The following is a 14,404-nucleotide window of genomic DNA, read 5'->3' as shown; positions in this document are numbered from 1 at the left end:
ATTGATGAATTCAGGCCTTTAACATTCAGGGTTATTATTGAGATATGATTTGTATTCCCGGTCATTTGGTTCATTTTTAAATTTTATATATTTATTTGCTTTTTTGACACGTCTTGGTTCCTCATTTATTTGACAATTCCTTTAGGATAATTCCTCCCTTTGCTGATTTGCTTCTTTGTTTTTTCTCTCTTCCTCATGGAATATTTTGCTGAGAATGTTCTGTAATGCTGACTTTCTTTTTGTAAATTCTTTTAGCATTTGTTTATCATTGAAGGATTTTATTTTATCATCAAATTTGAAGCTAAGTTTTACTGGGTATAAGATTCTTGATTGGCATCCATTTTCTTTCAGGGCTTGAAAAATGTTGTTCCAGGTCCTTCTAGCTTTTAGTGTCTGGATTGAAAAATCTGCTGATATCCGTATTGGTTTCCCCCTGAATGTAATTTGGTTCTTTTCTCTCACAGTCTTTAAAATTCTGTCTTTGTTTTGTATGTTAGGTATTTTCATTATAATGTGCCTTGGTGTTGGTCTGTTGTAATTTTGTGTATTTGGAGTCCTATAAGCCTCTTGAACTTGATTTTCCATTTCATTCTTCAGAATTGGGAAATTTTATGATATTGTTTCATTGAATAGATTGTTCATTCCTTTGGTTTGTTTCTCTAAGCCTTCCTCAATCCCAATAATTCTTAAATTTGGCCTTTTCATGATATCCCATAGTTCTTGGAGATTCTGTTCATGATTTCTTACCATCTTCTCTGTTTGGTCAACTTTGTTTTCAAGGTTAAATATTTTTTCTTCAATATCTGAGGTTCTATCTTCCAGGTGTTCTATCCTATTGGTTATGCTTTCTATGGAGTTCTTAATTTGGTTTATTGTTTCCTTCATTTCAAGGATTTCCGTTTGGTTTTTTTTTTCAATATCTCTAACTTTTTATTGAAATTTTCTTTTGCTTCCTGTATTTGCTCTTTTAACTGTCGATTGGTGCTATCATTCAATGCCTGCATTTGCTCTTTCATTTCATCATTCAATGCCTGCATTTGCTCTTTCATGTCATCGTTTGCTTCCCTAATCATTTTAATTATGTACATTCTGAACTCCCTTTCTGTCATTTCTTCTGCCATGCTGTCATTGGATTTTATTGATGTAACATCTAGATTTGTTTGGGGCATTTTCTTCCCTTGTTTTCTCATATTGTTCAGGTATCAGTGGACTGCTAAGATATTTCAGATTTCCTCTATCAACTTATAATGTCCCTGAAGATTGCTAGTATATCCCCTCTTATCCTTCAGTAGCCTGCAGTCTTGGAGGAAGTTGATAATGCAGTGCTCCACAAGGAAGCTGCCTCTCTAGGGTTGGTGACCCTCAGGTGGGGTATATTCCCTGATAGTGGGCATTGGTGCCTCCACTTGTTGACCAATGGTCATCCAACGGGGAACTAGGCTGCGGGCTGAGGCATGTCCTGTTTGGGCCTGCGTCTCTGATTTTACTGTCCTTGTGGGAAAACCTCACCCAGCAGGGAAGACTCACCCGGTGGGGAGGTCTCGCTGGTCAGTTCCCCTCCTAGAGATTCCTCTCAATCCACAACTACCACCTGGGCTGGGCTGCCTTCCTCTGCAACGTTCCCAGGGGCCCGGACCTACCTCCTGGGCCTGGGAGCCTCACCCTTCACAGACGAGTCTCCTTAGGCTGCCTCTCCCAGAGAATCTGCCCACAATCCTGGAAACTTCGCTCCGCCCCTAGGTGTGTCTCTGTGTGGCTCTTCCACCAAGAAGCCTCCTAGGTCCTGGGACCCTGATCTGCACCTAATCGCCTGGCTATGCGGCCCCTCCTCTGAGCAGCCACCTGGAGCCCCGTACAGTTGCTCCGAGACCCTGCGACCTGCCACACGCTTCTTCCTCCAGGCAGCCACCCGGTGTTCTGGTGCAGTTGCTAGGAGTCCAAGCAACTCACTGTGTGCCTCCTCCTCCCGCCAACTGCCTATAGCCCTGGGCAGTCACTCCGAGTCCAAGTGACCCGCCACGCTCCAGGCAGCCCCCTGTGTGTTCAGGAGCGGTCGCTCTGAGTCCAAACAGCTCCCTGTGCAGCTCCTCCTCTGGGCAGCTGCCTGGAGCCCCAGTGGTTGCTCCGAGTCCAAGTACTGTGCTAAATGACCTCCTCTATGATGCTCCCAGTTGTCCAAGTTCACTGCTCCAGCTGGGGGAGGGGTGTCTCATTGGGAACTCTACTTCACAAAGTTCCCTGTGTTCCAGGACTACAACCCCCTCTGGGACGCCTCCCCAATGGGAGAGACTCACCCGGCAGCTTCGAGTTGGTCCCAAGTCTCTCAATATCTCCTCTTTTGAAACCTGAGTTCTGGAGCAACATGAAATGCAGCCACCCTCTAGTCTGCCAACTGGAAACTCCCCTGGCCTTGCTTTTAATATTTATTTTAGATTTGTCCTGGTGGGACGCCCTCTCTGGGTGACTTCTGGGTTTGCAATGAGTGCAGCTGCAAGGAGATTCATCTTCTTCATCTTTTGGTCTGCTTCTTATTGAGCTTCTTAGACTCAATTGAAGAAAACTGTGGTGGCAACTTCAATTTATTGGCATTCTTTTTAGTCAACTAAGTCCAGAAAAATCCTCTAGAATTTAGAGATCTTCCAAATGTCTCTCTGAACTTGTTTTATCTGCTAGTTATTTCATACCTGAATCAAAGGGAAGGAAGGATTGGAAAGTGTAATGCAGTCATACACAGAATTGGCTGAAGCTTTCATCAGACTTTGGAGTACTCTGGTATCTTGTTCATATTTAGGGCTGTCTTATTCATGTTTAGGCTGCCCGTGAGGGTATCTTGATATCTCTTTATCTTTGGGAGATTTTCCCCTTTGTTGGGGTCTCACTCTGAGTCTGTGTTGGCATTGGGTATGGGCATAGTCTTGGATATCTCCTTGTGTGTTCAGAGCATGTTCCTCTAGCCAGTTTAAAGTTGCTCAGGCCACAGCTCTGAATTATTCTGTCAAACCATGTGGGATGGTGGGTCTTGATACTGGAACTGCATCAGATCATTCCTGGCCCAGATCTTTTCTGTGTAGGAGGAAGTATAATTTTTTTCAGTTCAAGAGATAGTGTTGAAAAGCTGGCACAGAAAACTGCATTTTTCCCTCAGATACTTCCCTTCTGGTCATCATAGGCAGGTCCTCTAGTCTCTCAAATGGCATATTGAGAGTTCTCATCTGGGGTGTGGCTCAGGTCTTAGTACAAGATTCCACTCTAGGTCTCAGGGGCGGTAGAAGAGTCTTTGTCTTTGGGAAATGATTTGGAAGATCATGAAAGTTATAAACTCCTGGGGTTTTTTGTCCTAATATGCCCCTTTCCGTTTTAAAACTTTTGGTTGCCCAAGAGCTTTTTGGAGATGAGACTTTTAAAACACTTAGCAGATGTGAGGGATGAATATTCAAATCTTGCCCATTGTCCCCCCAACCCCCTCTGGGATCCATTGTTTCCCAGAGTTTCAATATTTGTTCTGCCCCGATTTAAGGCTAATTTGCAATGGGGGAAGGTCAAAGTCCAGGGCCCAGCATTTCAGTATTTACCTCCCTCCTTCAAGATGCCCTGAAGGGGCTAATGTTTGCTTTTGGGGGAGATGCTAGGGATGAACCTGGGAAGGAATGGAAAGTTTGCTTTATCCCCTCAGGACCCATTGTTATTGGGAAAGTGTACACTGGGAGAGGTTTAATGTTTGGCCAATTTCCCCTCCCTCCTCCTGAGTCACACTGTCCCTCCATTTTTCTTGGGGAGTGTCTCGTAGGAATATTATTTTCCATCCTTCAGGAGGTATTCCTGTAGAGGAAGAGAATAAAGGACAATCTGAGCAGCTACTGCTGCTCCTGTTTGAGAAAAATCCTTTCTCTCTGAGTGGAGACAGTTGGTTCTACTATTTGGTCTGCTCTGAGAAAAAGAAATATGAAAACAGCAAATTCATGACTGTCAGGCATCTGGTAAGTGGAAAATTATGGAAAATAATATTCCTACAAGACATTTACCCAATAAAAATGGAGGGACAGTGTGGCTTGGGAGGAGGGAGGGGAAATTAGACAAATATTAAACCTCTTCCAATATATCTTTTTCCGATAACAATGGGTCCTGAGGAGAAAAAATAAAATTTCTTTCCTTCCTGGGTTCATCCCTAGCATCTCCATCAAAATCAAATATTTACCCCTTCCCAACCCCAGTGGATCTTAAAGGAAGGAGGCAACTACTGAAATGCTGGGCCCTGGACTTTTACCCTTCCCCATTGTAGATGAGTCCTGTCAGGAGAAAAGAAATAGTGAAGCTCTAGGTAACAGTGGGTCTCAGAGGGAAAAAGATAAGTAGTGAACACCAAGTTGTGAGCTTCGTCCAGTGATAATGAGTTTCATACTTTTTACAAATACCTTCCTAAGTTAAAGATTTAACCCATACAACTAGACCCTAATTGTCCAAAGTGCACATCTGCAGTCTTCATTGAAACTGTAGAACCCTGACTCCTGAAACCTGGGTGTCATCTCCATACCAAGAAAATGAACCTCCCCCCATGCCTGATCAATGGACCTTACTGCAAAATAAGGGAAGGCATCAGCATGATCAAAGGTTTTCTTCCCATCTCCTGCCTATATCATTTGTGGGTCATGAGCTTACATTAAACACTCCAGTGTGATTCCCCAGTATTTTGAGTCTACACATTTGATTCCCCTTCATGTGAATATCTTTTTCCTTTCCATGGGAACTTGTGATCCTTTTTTATGACAACCTCTATGGTACTTTTGATTCAGGAATTATAGTTAAGTAGAAGCAGGGGACCTAGGGTTGCTTTAATTTGTTTGTTTTGTTGTTTGTTTCACTATTTGCTCTGTCTGTTTTAAGGATTTCTAGTCCTTTGTTCTTACTGGCACTTTAAGACATCATCAGTTCCTACCCATACCCTTTTAGAAAAAAATCTTGGCTGAATGAAACTTGTAAGTCTCTATATAAGCCTATGTCTGAAAAAAAGATGGTGCTATATTGTAAAATAATCCAGTCAATGCATGTTTTGGAAAGTGAGGAAAGATGATCACCATATGATATTCTGAATTATATAATTGTGCAGTTGGAGATTGGTCTGTCAGATACAGGAAATTTTGTATTTGCAGGCATTCATGCATTACTTGTTAAAGAATCTGAATGGTCAGGAATTATTAACTTACTGGTTCAAGAAAGACACAGCTTCCAATTTCCAAATCCAGAAGGAAAAGTTGATAAGAATTTACATTCTTTTAAAACATTGTCAGATGATCAACACTACCTCTTGGCAGGACTCCAGTTTTGGCCCCAGTCCCATGTGGACTCAGGGTATCTCTGCTATAAGCTGATGTCCTAGAATGACCAATTTAGGTCTGAAGGAAAAATCACAGGAAATTGCTAGGGCTCAGAAAAATTGTGACTGGTAAAGGAAGGGTGTCTGAGTTTCTGCCCCACCTTCCAGTCTGTCTCTGGCCCTGATGGAGTCTCTTCAGCCTTTGAGGACCAGCCCAGGCAAGTAGAATGCTGGCACTGAAAGACTGACCAAGGGAAGGGCATTCCCCTTCCCTTATAAGATGTTCCCTTTTAAAATCCAGTAGAATACTCCATGGTCAGAAAATCACGTATTGTCAAGGCAGGGCAATTCCTACTATGACAAAGCCCCACTGGCATAAATGCATAAGGGGACTGGCAGAATGAGCAATTGTGCAAAGAGAAAAAAAAAAAAAAAAATTAGAACCTGAATACATCAAGAGAACCAGTGGCCAAAGCACAGAAAAAAAAAAAAAAAAAAAAAAAAAAAAAAAAAAAAAAAAAAAAAAAACAGCCTCTTTTGTCAGACTTTGAAACTCCAGGGTGAAAGGTGGAGGCAAAAGTAAGTCAAACACTCCTTGGGCCCTGCCTCAGTTACACCTGGAGCCCAATGTTCTTTATGGGTGCATGCTTGGTAACAAGGAGCAGCCCTCTCTGTAAGAACTGACTCTTAACTGGACAGAGTGACCCAGACATAAAAAAATTTCAGCAAGTGGAGGGGTAATTGACATAAAACCTTCACAACTAGTTGGTGTTGCTTTAACAAACATAATGTCAAGGAGGAGCAGAAACTAAAATCAATTTGTGTTTTACTGACAGGCAGTTCATTCAAAAGAATTCTTAAGAAAGTATAAAGAGAAATATGAAAAGGACTGACCTCCATTTAAAAAATAAAATAAGTTCCTACATTGTGGAAGAAATACAATTGTGAAAGGATTGTTCAAAGAAATGAGGGACCCACAATCAAATTATTCCTCTGAAAAACAAATGGTCTCCTAAATTAAAGGCTCAGAGAGCAAATGATGGAGCCAGAGGCACAAAGTCATAGAGGGGCTCCTAATCCAAAACCCTACAACAGCCCCAGTTTCAATTGATAGTGAGCCCCAATTGATTGACATCCTGATCAACAATGGTGCAAGTTATTCTGTTTTAAATTTTAAATTAACCTCTTTGAGCAACTATCTTGTAAGTGCTAGGAACGTTGATCAGGCTATGCAGGATCCATTGTTCCAACCACTTGAATTCAAGCTGGAAGAACAAAAACTGAGACATAGATTTTGTCAGATCAGATCATTTGATCCCCTCCTGGGTTAGTATTGGTTGTATATATTAAACACACAAATAATATTTGCACCTTCCATAAAAGCAGTGACTACATTTACAAGTGGCATCAGAAAACGTGCCCTAATTCCAGTTTTCACTTGCCAACCAAGAAAAGGAAAGTGAGTCAACTTCCTGGAGGCCTCTGTGGAAGTAACATCATGGGGTCGATGGGACCCTGGTAAGAGTGCTCAGTGCTACCCCAAGCAAGATTTTACTTAAGCCAAGGGTAACCTGTTCCTAAAATACAGATTGAGTTGAGTTTACTGGTTCTTCTATAACTATCCTGACTATAAGGGCTTGAAGGTAATTTGTCTCTCTGATTCAGAATAAGATTCACAGAAAGGAAGGATGAGAGCATAGTACAAGGATTTATTAAAGTAATACAGCTCCTGCAACAGGGAAGAGACCCAAGGGAAGGTTGAAACCAGGTAGCTGTTCTCTAGGGGTTTATATAATATTGGAGAGGAGTAAAGGGGCCTTCAAGACCATAGGCAATAGATTTTAAAGAAGTGAGTCTTTGAGTCCAGTGACACTGGGCAACCTGATGTTGATGAGCCCCTGTCCAATCAGGATGTTGATCACATGCTGCTTTGCCTCAGAGAGTGTCTTGAGTTCTAATGTGTATCTGTATGTATGGTCCAATGGAGCTGTCTACACCATTTGTGGTCAAAGACAGAAATGTGAAAGGAAAATGCAGTCTGAAGAGTGACCCTTAACCCTTATGCCTTTACATTGCTATCTACTGCTCACATGAGGAAAACTCACAGGAATAAGAACTGCTTTGTTCAAGACCTATAGATAGTATTGTCCAGGTTATCACCCCAAAGTATTGAATCCCTGTACTCTGTTGACTGTGGTGCCAGGTAGTTCACAGTGCTTGAATTAAAATAATGTATTCTTTTTGCATTCCACTGGATAGGAATTCCCAATTATTATTTACATTTGAGTGGCAGGACCATAATGCAAATATAACCACCAGTATTACTGGGATATTCTACTACAGAGATTCAAAACCTCTCTGTTTAATGAGAGTATAGGAAAAGCCTATGAGGGTTATGACTAGATCAAACAGAGATTCTCTTGTATTGTAAGGATGGCATTCTTGTAGTTAACCCTGACTATGTACATTGTCTTTCAAACACTATATCACTGTATAGAACCACCTAAGGTGTCTACAAATAAGGTTTAGATTTATGAAACAAAACAGTTCACCTAAGGATTCCAGATGAGCCAGGGACCCAAAGTTGAGAGATTATCTTGAGCCTTAGAAAGTGCAGAAACCACAGAAGATTATATAAGTTCCTGGGAATCAGAATAATGGTGTATTTGAATCTTAATTTTTTAAACAACTAGTTAAACCTTTGTATGAAGCCTTAATAAGAACAGTAAAATACTTTGCTTCGAACCCCAGAATAACATGTAAGCCTAAAAGCCTTTATCTAAGCTGCATCTGAGAAATTACAAAAAAGTTGTCATAACAGTCCCTACTCTAGTCCTGCCTGACTTACAAAAGGATTTCAGACTATATGTACTTGAGAAACAAAGTACAGCCCTTGCAGTTCCCTTACAGATATTGGGAGACATACCATAACCTGCAACTTATTTGTCAAAACATCTTAAACCACATGGCAAAAGGATGACCCTCACTGTGACTTTAGGTGCTGGCTTCCACTTGTGATTCACTATATGAGGGTGACATTTACCCTAGTATAGCCCAATTCTGTGTTTTCTCCTCACCAAGTCCTGGAACCATTAAAACAAAAGGTGACTTTTTAAGGTATGGAGAAATACAAAGTCATTCTATTAAACAACCCTAATGTCAACCTTAAAGATGTGTCCAACTTAGATCCAGTTATCCTCTTGCCATCAGGTGATAGCAGCCCAGTCCATACAACTTAAGATCTTAGATACTTTTTTATTCCAGAAGTTTGGATTTGTTTGATCAATCTGTCGAAGAGCCCGACTGGGACATTTACACCAATGGGAGCAGGTTTGTGAAGGACAGCTAGATATGCTATAATCACAGAAAGAAAAGAAAAGAAAAAAAAAAAAAAAAAAAAAAAAAAAAAAAAGATCCTGGAGGCCAAGGCTCTGTTGTCCCTAACATTAGTCCAGAAAGTGAGCTAATTGCTCTGGCAAAGCCTTTTAGAGTGCCCAAAGGAGAGAAACTTTTATCCCAATTTTATTTTATTAAATTATTATAGTAATACATATGAAGTTGTCTTTAAAAAATAAAGAAAAACAAAAAACAAACAAACAAAACCACCAAAACCAGGAAAATAAACATGCCTTCTAAATTGCTGTGGTTGGCCTCAAACTTTCCATTCTCTGTCCCACAGGTTGGGATTACAGTCTCCCTTCCTTTTAAGCCTCAAATTTACTTTCAAAAACATGATATCTAGCTCTAGCTCTAATGCTTACTATTTTACTCTTGGAGTTTTATTATTTGAGGCATTGTTTTTTTGAAAGTGTTGGAGGAGTGTAATGGAAAATCAATTTTTGACAAATGACATCCATTTGATAATTTAATTTCTCTAAAAAGTTATGCCTTTGTTGTAAATTGCCAGTTTTCTATCACAGTGTACTTGCAAATTTTATGACTTCTATGGCTTAAATTTTCATTTAAATCTCATCTGCTTAACCATTTTGTGTCCCCTTCCCCCTTCCCCACAGTAGGAATTGTTCCTATTGTCAACATTCAATCGCTGTTTAGGATCTATAAACTTAAAAGTCAGACGGCCATGGAAAAAGGTAGATTGCCAGCGTCAAACATGTTTTCAGGAGGGCAGACAAAACACTGACTTTCATGCACATAGAAAAATGGTCACGAGTCAAAGATTTTATTCTACCGATAGATTTTACACTCTATTCTAAGCAAACATCAATGCAGACAGACTTGCACAACAAATTGCAAAATGAGTAGCACAGCGAGGAGCGGAGTCTCTACAAAAGAAGACAAGCTTTTACAAATCCATTGCTTGGTTATCTGTAATTTGCAAAGTCAAATAACTGAAAGACCACTGATGAATACACTATCTAGAGAAAGGAACACTTTAACACGCTCAACGAAGTGCAACATTTTCTTTCCCAGTCTACATTTTTTCCCCAAAGTCTATTTTTTGGGTGTGCTTCTCACCTTTGTATTTCTGAGCTACAGTATAAAAAATAAAGAGGAGTGCACCGTTTTATTGAGTCTCGATAAACTACCATAAATCTGGGTCCAATCACTTCTGAACGTCCTAATTCTTCATGCATTAAATCTGTTCACATACCTTATTTGAAATCAAATAAAAGTGAAATATAACAGCAAAAGTTAAGATGAATGGGGCCTTGATCAGCGAGATAAAGGATTTCAATACGGAAGCAAAACGTAAGAAAGTCGCGGCTGTAAGCTACGGTTAAGGGAGCATCGGCTTAAGTTTGCGCAGTCAGCATTACCCGCTAGTCACTCCGGGTTTTTGGAAGTGCTGCGATGCTCTGGTTCTAGCAGCCGTAGCGGCTGCCGGCTTACTGAGTGGGCTTTGAATGGGTTCGCTGGTTCTGCTTTCGTGAATGTGGGGTTTCCTAACCGCGTTCCGGATACCGGAAGGTGTGCAGCCTCTCGTCCACGTACCTCTGACTGCACAATTTTAAAAGGGAGCTCTTCGGGCAGCGAACTGACAATCCTCCTTTGCATCTTAACCTTCCTGCGAGGCCGGTACTTGTAATTGGGGTATTTCTCTCTGTGCATGGCCTGTAGTCTCTGGGCCTCCTGGAAGAATGGCCATTTTTCGGCGTCTGTAAGCATTTTCCATCGGTATCCCAGTCGCTTGCTGATTTCTGAGTTTAGCATGCTGGGGTTCTCTAGAGCCATCTTGCGCCGCTGGTCGCGAGACCACACCATGAAAGCATTCAAGGGTCGCTTGACCCGGTCCTGCGTCTCTTTACCATTGCCTCTCCTTTCATACTGATAATTTAGGCTAGGTTGTTCGATCCAAAGGAAGGAGGAGTTTTTTCCGAAGTCCAGGCCATCCTGTGGCTGTTGGGCTGGACTGTAATCACTGGGGTTCGGTACTATGAACATAGCGGAAGCATATGATTGCATGGTTGAAGAAGGACAGGGCAGGACCTGAGAGGAGGTGACGAGATGGAAGGACATGATCCAAGAGTAGGAGATCGGGAACTTGTTTCAGGGTTGAAAATGTATTTCTCTCAGAGCCTTGTTACCTTGCCATTTGTAATGAAATATTCATTTCTCCTCCCACAACATCTCTCCCAACTCCCAACCCCCAACAGGAACCGAACTAGTACTCGCCTGCGCCCCTATGAGTCCACCTACTCTCAACGAAAATATCGTAATTCAGAAACAGTGGCAGTAGCTCTACCGCCAGTATCCCACTATGAAGGCTCTACTATTCTCCTTGAGGGGAAACAAAACAAAACAACACCTTACCATTTTAGCATAGCTCCTGACTGAGGGATACTAATTAATTGTTAATCAGGATCAATATGTGTGAATGTTTTCTTTGAAAACTCAAAGCTCAGAGCCTGAGAACCTAATTCTGTTAGACACACACCATTGGATATTGAATTTAGAGTACCCTTACTTTTTTTCTCACTTTCATTTGTGCGACTGAAAATGTTATGTAAATTTGGACTGACAAATACTTGAAAATTCCATTTCATTATCTATGCTAACAAGTATCAGGATATTCACAAGTAATTGGCTCTCTATAAGGGCTGATTTCAAGAACAATTAATACTGAACTTTTTGACCTTTTAAAAAGAAAAAGAGGTATCTATGTGTTGGCACAAGCCTTTCATCCCAGACCCTAGGGAGACTTGAGACAGGAGAATCTCGCCAAGTTCTGAGCCTGACGCTAAGCAGCTTGATGAAAACCCTGTAACAAGAAGAGAGAGGAGGGAACAGAGAGGGGGAGAGAAAGAAATAACGAAAGAAAGAGAAAAGAAAGGGGGAAAAAGTGTGAAGGATTGGGCTCCTTGGTAGAGTACTGCAGGTTCTCTGAAAGTAAAGAAAGTTAAACTATTGGTCTTGAAATTCACAACAGGGGGGAAGGAAAAAAATAACAGAATGAATCAAACAACTTTACCCTATGTAAATGTATGATTACACAAATGGTATGCCTTTACTCCACGTACAAATAGAGAAACAACATGGATCCCATTTGTTTACAATAAAAAAAAAAAAAAAACTACCTGATTTGGTCTTTACACACTGTGTAATGTATCAAATTATCACATAGTACCTCATGATTAAATTAACATAGTAATTAAAAGTAAAAAAAAAAAAAAAAAAAAAAAAAGAAACAACAGTTCCAGTGAAGTGACATACAGTTAAACAGGGACTCATTTTGTCATTGTTGCTGTTAACTGTAAAGTAGTTATGAATTTTTCCTCTCTCTTTGGTGCTGGGGATTGAAGTGGGGGTTGCTACAACCTAGGCAAGTGCACCTCCCACTGAGCCACATCCTCAGCCCCAGTGGTATGCTTTTAAAGTCACTGGGTTCAGTTTCACATAACTATTGATTTGGAAAACCATCACAGATCTGAACTAATTTTCCATCCATAGTTATCTATATCCCTGACTTAGAGCTACAGTTTATCATCTACATTTTTCACCAGCCAACTTCAAAATGAAAATGTCACAATTTACTAAATAAGTACCTATCCTATAGAGTTGGTGAAGTTAGAGTTGAGAAAACAGGTCATAAGAGATCAGTGATGAAATAAAATAGCTTTGGGGAAAAGACAGGTGTGAATGGTGGAAATGTGAGGTTAAGGGACTAATTATGTAAAATGAGCCCACTTTCCTGAACCACACATGCTTTCTTCTTGTGGAAAAAGTGCAGAATATGTCCATATTCCACATTGTTGACCTTTAAATAAACTGGGCTCTCCTTATTACTTCCAAAATACCTTTAAGTCCCCATCCCAGATGTGCCCATGCTCATTTCTCTCTCTCTCATACACACACACACACACACACACACACACAATTTATTGATGACAGGTTATTTTATTCAATTATAAAATATTAAGTGACATTAATAAATCCCAAACTAAGTTTGTTATTTCCATATAAATCTGAAAGGGACTACCTCTACAGACAACTTTAGTTTGAAGAACCCCAGCTTGGTAAAATTCTCTCCTAAACTTTGTATTTTTAAAGACTTTTATACTTGGAATATATCTAAAATACAAAGAAGCCAGTAACAGCATCACAACTACACTGATGTCCTTATATTAACCAAGTTTAACTTTTAAAGAAAAATTTAGACTCTGAAGTATAGTATAATAAGCTAAAATAAAAGTTGGTTGTTTAACCAGATTTTTACAAACCCTAACCACTTTGAGACTGGTTCTCCTACATAGTATAACCTAAAAAAAAAAAAAATTATCTTGATAGATAAAATGAGTGTTTTAAGAAATCCTTGTTATTTCAACACATACAGAGTTAAGTGCTAGTTTATATCAGTACATTAAAATTTGACCTTAGGAAAAAATCTTAAATAACTGACTGTGCTAATTTAGCCAACTTAATCACAAACAAACTCTTCAAGATTATCCTTAACAAACTGTAGAAATTGTTTATCATGATACAAACTTTCTCATCATTTTTTCCTTCTAATTTTCCATACTAAACTATATTTCCATACCTAGAACTTTCTTATAACTCTTTCCTAGTTGCTGACTCTTTCTTCAGTTTATATTCCAAATAATCCTTATGACATTTCTGAAGTTAGAAAAATTACTCCATTTTAATAACTTTTTATACTCTTTGCATATAGAATTACATCTGTTAAAGTTTTAACTCTTAGTAACCTTGTTTTTAGTGAACGCAGAAACAAAACAATCTTAAACTTTTTTTTCCCACTTACCAATTTATAAAAATACATGTAATAAATTCCAATGTATGTTATCTTGTAGGATTCAGAAAACCAAGAGTACTTGAATTTACATTTATCCATGTGTTTAGAATTTTAACTTTGCAATAATCATTCTCCTCTAACAAACACATTTATGAAGATTAATCCCATTTATGTTAAATCTAATTTACTTATTTATTTAACTGTTAACTTTAGTTTACCCATGAAAACCAAGATATCAGACAAGTGTAATTAGCAGTATAAGCCATCTTTTTCCTGTTGAAGAAAAATCCTAGAAGCAATAGACATTACCCTTTAAATATTTTATAGAGACCAACAATCTATTATTTACCTGACCACCTAGAAAAATGTGTGGATTAGTAATCTTAAAGACATATTTACTCTTATCTGATTTATTTGTCTATTTATTTATTTAATTTGGTACTAGGGATTAAATCAGGGGTGCTTGACCACTGAACCATATCCCCAGTCCTTTTCATTTTTATTGAGAGATAGGGTCTTGTTATTTATGGTTTAACTAAGTTGCTGAGACTGACCTAGAACTTGTGATCTTTATATCTCAGACTCCCAAACTGCTGAGATTATATAGGCAGGAAACCATGGAGCCAGGCCTACTAAACCAATTTAAATTCAACTTTTTCTTAAAGGTTTAAGTCATATGAACCCAAAGGAATTTGGATCCATTCAATTGTTTGTTTGTTTGGTTTTTTTTTTTTTTTTTTTTTTTTTTGGTACCAGGGATTGAACTCAAGAGCCCTAAACCACTGAGCTGCATTCCCAGCCTATTTCATATTTTATTTAGACACAGAGTCTCACTGAGTTGCTTAGCACCTTGTGTTTGCTGAGATTGGCTTTTGAACTCACCA

General features: G+C 39.4%; 1 protein-coding gene across 1 annotated transcript; it reads right to left on the bottom strand.

Moving 5' to 3' along the window:
• Window positions 1-10,096: 10,096 nt before the first annotated feature.
• Sry (sex determining region Y) lies at window positions 10,097-10,735 on the bottom strand. The gene has a single exon (XM_047537220.1). The coding sequence runs from the start codon at window positions 10,733-10,735 to the stop codon at window positions 10,097-10,099; it is 639 nt and encodes a 212-aa protein (XP_047393176.1).
• Between the last annotated feature and the right edge of the window lie 3,669 nt (window positions 10,736-14,404).

This window comes from Sciurus carolinensis, chromosome Y (genome assembly GCF_902686445.1).
Source record: "Sciurus carolinensis chromosome Y, mSciCar1.2, whole genome shotgun sequence".
Classification (NCBI taxonomy): domain Eukaryota; kingdom Metazoa; phylum Chordata; class Mammalia; order Rodentia; family Sciuridae; genus Sciurus; species Sciurus carolinensis.
The sequence above is the reverse complement of the archived record's forward strand: the minus strand, read 5'-3'. Positions and strand labels throughout refer to the sequence as shown.

What these genes read in the sequence shown, in the direction of transcription:
- Sry (XM_047537220.1), bottom strand. Translation starts at nt 10,735, where the DNA reads ATGCAATCATATGCTTCCGCTATGTTCATAGTACCGAACCCCAGTGAT.